Source organism: Peromyscus maniculatus, chromosome 3 (assembly GCF_049852395.1).
Source record: "Peromyscus maniculatus bairdii isolate BWxNUB_F1_BW_parent chromosome 3, HU_Pman_BW_mat_3.1, whole genome shotgun sequence".
NCBI lineage: Eukaryota > Metazoa > Chordata > Mammalia > Rodentia > Cricetidae > Peromyscus > Peromyscus maniculatus.
In genome coordinates, this window is record NC_134854.1 from 105,450,644 (window position 1) to 105,458,750 (window position 8,107).

Here is an 8,107-nt window from a genome sequence, read left to right on the forward strand (position 1 = left end):
TGTGGACAGGGTGACCAAAAACAACTATTCCCACAGAAACCAGCCAGAGGCCCCTGCCAGTGCTCCTAAATAGACATACGGGAATTGTGGTCTCAACTAGAGAGAGCCTCGTGTCAATATGGGAAGAATCCCTTAGTTACCCTGAAGCAAACTGTCCCCTCTGCCAAAACAGGATCTTGTACACCAGGCTGGCCTCCAACTCACTATGAAGCTGAAGATGACCTTGAGCCTCTGATTCTCCTCCTCTACCTCCTCACTGCCGGGACCACAGGTTTGCACCACCACCCCTGTAGTGTGGTCCTGCAGCTCAGACTGGGGTCACTAGTATCAGAAGAGCACTTTACCCTGAGCCACACTCCAGCCTTCTGACGGACTTTTGTGTTTTGTTCTTTCTGTTATAATTTAAATTTACAGGACTGAAGAGATGGGTCACCAGTTAAGAACACTTACTGCTCTATCAGAAGACCAGGGTTTGGATGTCAGCATCCATGTCAAGTGGTTCATAAACATCTGTAAACATCTGTTTTAGGGGATTGGAACGCTCTTCTATACTCTGTGAACACACACACACACATACACTCATGTCAAAAAAAGTAAGCCTTTAAGTTTATTTGCAATGGACACATAAAACATGAAATATTTACACACTTTGAGAGTAGCATGAGGTGTTCTAATGCATGTGTAAAGTGTATAGTGTTTAAATTGGTCTAAACATGTCTGTGTCCTCAAACACTGGTCATGTTTGAATGTAGCTTTAATATATGGTCAGCAAAGGCTTCTTAGTAGGTTCAGGAAAACACAAACAAAATATTCTGCCTCACCTGGGCAGCAGAAACATCTACATCTTCTCCATGTCCTAACCCATTTAAACCAACCCAAGGTCTTCCAGGGACAGAGTTCCCAGCCAAGACAGATGGACAACACAATATGTTTGGGACATTTCCAAGCAAGAAAAATGTAAGGCACAACGCAATCTTGGATTGTCAGGGAGAGAGCATCTCCTCAAGCGGGATCCCTGTTGGAACACAAATGGTGAGCTCAGAGCCAGGCCTGTCATGTGACTGCCTAGATACCGGGTCGCTTACAGATGAAAAGGAACTTAAAGTCACAGGAAGCATCATTCCAGGCCCTGGGGGAGGCCACCCTGATATTGGCACAATGTTCATTGCTCCCAGCATTGTTGGGTTCACCTGGAATCCAGAACCTAACAAGTGAGAAAACAAAGACACTTTATTCACCTGGCAGAAGGGGGCTTGGCACTGCATCCACAGCACCAGGTAGACTGGCACGGTGGCATATGCCTCTATCCCAGCCCTCAGGATGTAGAGGCAGGAGGAATAATGTCAACCTAAGCTACAGAGCAAGTTCCAAGCCAGCCGGAGATACTGTCTTATGAAGTAGTTATTTTAGAGCCTGAAAAATGGCTCAGTGGGCTAGGGTAGCTACAACCAAACCTGATGGCCTGAGTCTAATCCCTAGGACTCATGACAGGAAAGAACAGACTATGACAAGTTGTCCTCTGACCTCTACACAGATATGGCACATGTCTTCACACAAACACCATGTACAACGCACAACTAAATAAATAAATAATTTTGATGGGCTGCCTCAATCCTGGTGTTCATCCTTGGAGACAATAATGCAAGGTGTTGCTCCCAACCCTAAGAAGGTGAGTAGACCTTCCACTCTAAGCCTGTTGCTGGGCCTCTGCCCCCTTCTCTCAAGGCTCTCACAATCCCATACCACATAGGCCTGGACTTGGGTCACTCCCTCACCCAAGCTGGGCAGAGCATCTTGCTGCCAAGACCACAGGACATCAGGTTCCTAACTGGCCCCAGGTACCACCCTGTGAGCAGCATCAGCAGTTAGCTGGGTGTCCACCCCAGCTGCCACTGTGCTAGAAAAGGGCAGTGCACAGCCCTGTGTTCATGGGAACTCTCCACCCAGCAAGACAGGCTGGGGGGGGGGGGGTCAGTGCACAGCCCTGTGTTCATGGGAACTCTCCACCCAGCAAGACAGGCTGGGGGGGGGGCAGCAGACTCACTCACCTCTCACTTTGCTTCATGTTGAATGATGTTTCATCCACCCAGTACCATTCCCCTTCATTCCCTGCCTTGGTGAGACCAATCCAGAGTGGAAGCCCATTTGCTGCCTTGTAGAGAAACTCCTGTGAGGAACACAGAGTAAGTGAGGGCATGCCGCCACCACCAAACTTTGAGTACCTGCCCATTGGGTACTCTTCACTTGAGCACAGCAGCAACCCCTGAACTTGACGGTGCTCCAGGAGATTCACAGAATCACTGGTACAGCATCTTCTCTCAGCACCTCATTGCCCAAGCCTGGAGCCCAGAGCCCACTTCCAAGTCCTAGATGCTCTTTGCTTATCAGCTAGCAACTTGGAGCCTGTGCTCTCCAGTGAGGTGCTGGAGAACAAGGGAGACACAGCCGGCCAGGCATGGCAGCAGATGCCTGCAGTGCCTGCACTCTGGAGTCTGAGGCCAGGGGATTGAGAGTTCAAGGCCATCCTGAGTTACACACTAAGATCGTGACTCAAAAGAAAAACAACCATAAAACAGAAACGGAGGAAAGGAAGGAAGGAAGGAAGGAAGGGAAGAAAAGGAAAATTCAGCTAAACTGCAAAAAAAAAAAAAAAAAAAAAAAAAAAGGACATCAAGGGATCGTCCTAATTGTAATATCTAAATTACATGATTAATTTTGCCAGAGACTAGAAGACCCTATGCCTCTGTCACTCCTTTACCCTCCGGGGCAGGCACTATTTCATCAATTCACTTAAGGTGAGGCCTGGGAAAAGTAAGTCATCTCCTCAAACTCCAGGACAAATTTGATGGCAGACTGTGACACTCAGCATCACTCTGCTTCACTCCTCCGCCTCCCAGATCATGAGCCCATCTACACTCCGTCACCAGGAGGGAGGCCTCCTGGGTCCTGGGGCATCACTAATGTTGTTCAAGTTATTTCTATTCTCTGGCACATGGAAAGAGCGCCCCCTCACTGCCCTCTTTGAAGCTAGCAGGGTTGTGTGACTGGCTCTTGCTAAGGACATGTGAGCAGAAATGACAAGCAAGCTGAGTGTAGAATATTTAACATCAATGAAGCTGGCAGTGTCTCCTTGCTGCTCAGCAACTGTGAAGTGTGATGAAATAAACCCTCCTACGGCTTAGGTCCTTGATACCCACACTTAGAGCACACCTGCTGTCCCTCAAAGATGGGCACTATACATGAGAAATAAACCTTCAAGGGTGGTGAGCCTAGGGAGATGTCCCAGTGGGTAGGAGACATTGCTACTCAAGCATAAGGCTCTGTCCTCAAATCCCTGGCACCCATATAACCCCAGCCTTGTGGAAGAGAGAGACACAGGATCACTGAGATTTACCTGTTGGCTACCAGTGAGTGCTCAGGAAAGAGACAGAGTGATCTAACAAGACAATTGATGTCCTCCACATATGCATGGGTGCATGCTCCTGCACCCCTGCACACACACAACACACACACACACACACACACACACACACACAAAACCATGCACCCACACACAAAACAAATTAGCCTTCATCCTTAGATCATCTACTGTTGAGGAATTTTTGTTTCTGCAGCAAACTCCTGCCCAGCCTCTCTCACATGCCTTCCACACAGTCTGTGATGATTGCACTCACTTGCTCTGATTCTGAGGTCACTGAGGTCAGATGAGCTTCCTTAGAAATGCAAAACTGTTCTGCGCTGTACCAGGACTTTGGGGTGTGTGAAAAGTAATAGAAGTTTCCCCCGAAGTACTTCCAGCCTCGAGACATCATCTCCAGAATGTCACCTGGAAAGCAAAGGCTGAGGTAACAGCAGTGCTCCACATTCTTCTGCATCCTGACTGGCATGGGGTGTTTGATGGAATCCTGGGGACAGCAGTGAATGGATCCAAGGGTCCTTGGGTTCCCAGTGTCAGGGACTGGGGACACTCTATTGGAACCCTAAAGGTCTGAGACTTGTGATAGACCCTCTGAGGGTAGAAAAGGCACAGGGGCAGGGAGGGGAGAACATGAGAAGAACACAAAGGCCATTACCCCTGGGCCCTGCCTCACAGTAAGGGACTTCATGGGAAGAGGCAAGATACAGACCATGTGTACATATTATATTAGTGAAATGTCGTAATGTGGGGTAATGAGAAGCTGGCTCTCAAGGGGGCCTACCCACCCCTCCCAATTTCAGACCCAAGCATGTTTGCCTCCAAGTCCCCTCTAAGGAGAGCAAGCTCAACTTAGAACTTCAGCTGTCTGCTTCAAATTTTTGTCAGTTTTTACTGGATGTTCGCAGCTCCTGACATGATGATGTCACGTTCCAGATGTTATTTTTTCTTCTACTTGAAAGCCTTACCCAAGGGGACACTCTGCTCCTCAGGGACTCTCCATCGGGGAACTCCAACCGAGGGTCTCAGTCAGGTTTCCCCAGTTGATTTCTGCTGGATGTTTTGAGTGCCCAACTTGATGTTTTCCTATATCAATCTATCACCTATGAATCTGTCTACCTGTCTATCAGTTATCTATCCATCTGTCATTTGCTATTCACTCTTTTATATTTAGTTCACTATATACTTAATAAACTCACTCTCTCAAAACCTAAAATATGGCTTTTTTTAGACCATACAGAACACCAGGACAGACTCCCTACCATCTCTGCACCTTAATGTGGAGACCCAAGCTAGGCCTGGTGTTTTTTCTCCTCACTGCCCCATGTTCTCTGAGACCAATGCTTAAGGCCTTCTGTGGTGGTTTGAAAGAAAATGACGCTCAAAAAGAGTGACACTATTAGGAGGCATGGCCTAGGTTAAGGAAGTGTGTCACTGTGGAGGTGGGCTTTGAGATCCATTTTCTCAAGCTTCTCTCAGTGAGGAAGTCAATCGAATTTCTGTGGCCTGCCTATCAAGATGTAAGGACTCTCAGCTCCAGCACCATGTCTGCCTGCACGCTGCCATGCTCCTTTTCATGATGATAATGGACTGAACCTCTGAATCTGTAGTCGAGTCACCCTCAATTAAATATTTTCTTTATAAAGCTTGTCTCTTAACAGCAATAGTAAACCCTAAATAAGACACCTTTCTTGTTAACTTTCCAGCCCACCCCCTTCCCTGTCCTCTTCCTACCCACAAACTAGCTGGCCTGCTCTCTGAGACAGGTAGGGTGTTATGGCTACTGGTCAGCCTGCAGGGTGATCTTCTCTTTACTTACTCTGTGTTTGGAGCACTTTGTTGACATTCTCCAAACTGCTCTGAAGTCTTTGGACCTTTGCATTCAAGGTGCTGGCTTTATCCAGATCTCTTTGCAGCTCTGGGAGTTTGGAACTGAGATTATCAACATCCACCCATCTTCTTATTAAGTCACTAATCTGAGCACTGGCTTGTGCCATGCTGATCCTCAAAGACAGAATCTGAGAACGCACGTGGGTGAGGCTGGTGTTCAGTGTCTGCATCTGAACTTCAGCCTTCTCCACACGGCCTCTGTCCTTCTCAAGAACAGAACCCAGGGTGCTGATATTGTCCACACGACCTCTCAACATCTCAGCATCACTCTTCACATCCAATATTTTGTTCATCAACCTGGGATCTGGGTTTGAAAAGGTCAAAAGGTCAGTTGAAGGGATCCTAAGAAACAGAGGTAGGGTGTTGGCCCAAGAGAAGGGGGAGATTCAGGATCAAGCTTCCCAAAGGACCGAGACAGTCCACGGGGCTGCCACCCACTCTCCACTCACTCACTAATATACACATGTGTGCACCATGGGCCACCATCTGTCAGGAACGCTGGTTGGCACAGGCAGGGAGGAGACCAAGAGGCCTCATGAACAAGCAGAGGGAGAGCCCAGCCCTGAAATTCCTTTGTATGGCCAGGGTGAACTTGGTAAAGGGGCACCCTTAGTCACCTCCTCATTACTCGTCACTGAGTCCCCTCTGAGACTATGAGTTAGTCCCCAGCCATCTCCTGTCAAAGACACAGCCACCAGCTAGGGCAGCACACCCCTCCCTCCTCTGCCCACAGGCTGTTCTATGACCAAGGGCAGGGCTATCTCTATGCAGACTCCAGAACATGAGAGAGATATTAAGCTATCTGCCCTTCCCTATACCTACATTTCATATTCTGTTAGGATCATAGGCATGGGAACCAAAACTCACCAATAACTATCAAAAGAGCCATGCGGGACTGAAATAACTCAGTAGGAAGAATACTATTCTTGTAAAAAAACCTGAGTTAATTTCCCAACACAATATGGCAGGTCATAACTGTTCATAACCTCAGTTATAGGGAGATCTGATGCCCTCTTCTATCTTTGGGCACTAGGGCAGGTTGTATACAAACTTACAAGCATGTAGTATACATACATGCAAGCAAAACATTTGCATACATAAAATAAAATACAAGATTTTCCAAAAAGAGTCGTATGAAAAAGGTGGTGCCAGAAACCACAAACAGTCAGGCATGATATCACACACCTTTTATCAGAGATCTCAGTGAGTTTCAGGCAGGCCTGACCTAACTGAGTCCAAGCCAGCCAGGGCTACATAGTGAGAACTTCTTTCAAATAAGAGAGAGAGAGAGAGAGAGAGAGAGAGAGAGAGAGAGAGAGAGAGAGAGAGAGAGAGAGAGAGAGAAGTGAGGGAGAAGAGACAAGACCAGGAGTCTAGGATAAGGTCAAGGTCAGTACTGGGGACTAGAAAGGGTGTGACTGAGAATCTGAGACCACACAGGTAGGCCTTGAAAAAAGAAGACATTCCCTCCCTATACTTTCTAGAGACTTGCCAGAAGGGAGAAAGGTGTGACCACAGAAGAGACCAAGAAGCTTCTAGAGGACCAAGAAGGCTCCAAGCATGGATATAAGAGAGAGTGAGGAGACTGTCTGCTGGTTTGGCCAAGTTCTCTATCTGCTCAGTGGAGAACTCAGTTCCTATGGGGTCAGGAGACATCACACTCACTCTTGGGTGCTATCCTCAAGGCTTTGAATTCAAGGGTCTCAGAGCTGTGAGTGACAGGATGCAAAGGGAGGCAAAGGCAGAGATGTAAAGCTTGGTGACTATTTCCTTAACACTGAAGAGAATCCCTGAGAACAGATCTTTCCTAATGTCAGTCAGAAAAATCTTCAAAGAAACCTGGGATAGAAGCAGCAGCAGGTCAGCTTCCAGAAACATCAGCAAAATTCCTGAAACATCATATACTGAAGACACCAAGGACAATAGAAAAAGGGTTTGGGTATCTGGGGACCTGGTGACTTACAGAAAATAGCTTGAAGCACAATACAGGTGACCAGCACCAATGCCAGACAGATGAAGGCCACACGGAGGCTGAGGGGTTTCCTTAGGACTGGAGACTGATCAGTCTTAGGAGGAGGCTCTGGAAAGAGACACAGAAGTTTGTTAAGGGTCAGTGAAGAGTGGTGATGGGCACAAGCACCAAGTGGGCATGGAGCAATAGCTGGCACTTGCCTCGAGGCCAGAGGGAGATGTTCTGCTTGTCCACTGTGAAGTGTGCATCGGGGGCCTCCCTCTCCTTCATCTCCACCTCTGGCACAGGAGCTTCTCTCTGCCTGTCTCCCCAAGGGCCTTTTATCCAGAAAGAAATGGGAAATGAGTCTCAAAACAGGTAACTGTGTCATGCCCAAGTTCCCTCTTCTTGGATTAGACATTTTGCCAGGCTGAGGCCACAGCCCAAAAGTCCGGGCTTTGGTTGTGGGATGTGGCACCTGGCTTCCTCCCTGGGACACAGACATTTGAATCATCTAATCTGAAGGCTCTTCTATTTCTCTTGTAAAGAGGCCCTCATCTATCATCCATCCTACATCTATCCCCCCCACCCTACAAACACACATTGAGAGCCTTCTAAGAGCCCAATCCAGGACCTCAGAGATGAACTCCTCAGTTTTCTAACTCAGGCAGCTTGCAACCTGACAGAAAAAAATAACCTGAGCAAGTAAATTACAATACAGTGTGGAGAACATGGCAGTGGATGGATATGCACTGTGGCAAGCCACAAGAATGTATCATAGAGATTCAGCTGCGTATTAAAGCTACACTTTGACCGGCCAAGGGTCTGTCAAAAGACAAGCCATTTATTAT

At 47.6% G+C, this 8,107-nt stretch overlaps 1 protein-coding gene across 1 annotated transcript; it reads right to left on the minus strand.

Moving 5' to 3' along the window:
* Window positions 1-599: 599 nt before the first annotated feature.
* Cd207 (CD207 molecule) lies at window positions 600-7,556 on the minus strand. The gene is made up of 6 exons (XM_076566061.1): window positions 7,478-7,556; window positions 7,269-7,385; window positions 5,235-5,609; window positions 3,675-3,826; window positions 2,049-2,167; window positions 600-1,204 (listed from the first exon to the last, which is right to left on the minus strand). The coding sequence occupies exons 1-6, from the start codon at window positions 7,545-7,547 to the stop codon at window positions 1,066-1,068; spliced, it is 972 nt and encodes a 323-aa protein (XP_076422176.1). The 5' UTR covers window positions 7,548-7,556; the 3' UTR covers window positions 600-1,065.
* Window positions 7,557-8,107: the final 551 nt, after the last annotated feature.

Excerpts from the sequence above, each read along its gene's own strand:
- Cd207 (XM_076566061.1), bottom strand. The coding sequence starts at position 7,547 with ATGAAGGAGAGGGAGGCCCCCGATGCACACTTCACAGTGGACAAGCAG. Across the intron at positions 5,610-7,268 it reads TGTGCTTCAAGCTATTTTCT|ATCCCAGGTTGATGAACAAA; the intron begins GTAAGTCACCAG and ends TTTCAAACCCAG. Across the intron at positions 2,168-3,674 it reads TGACCTCAGAATCAGAGCAA|GAGTTTCTCTACAAGGCAGC; the intron begins GTGAGTGCAATC and ends TGTTCCTCACAG.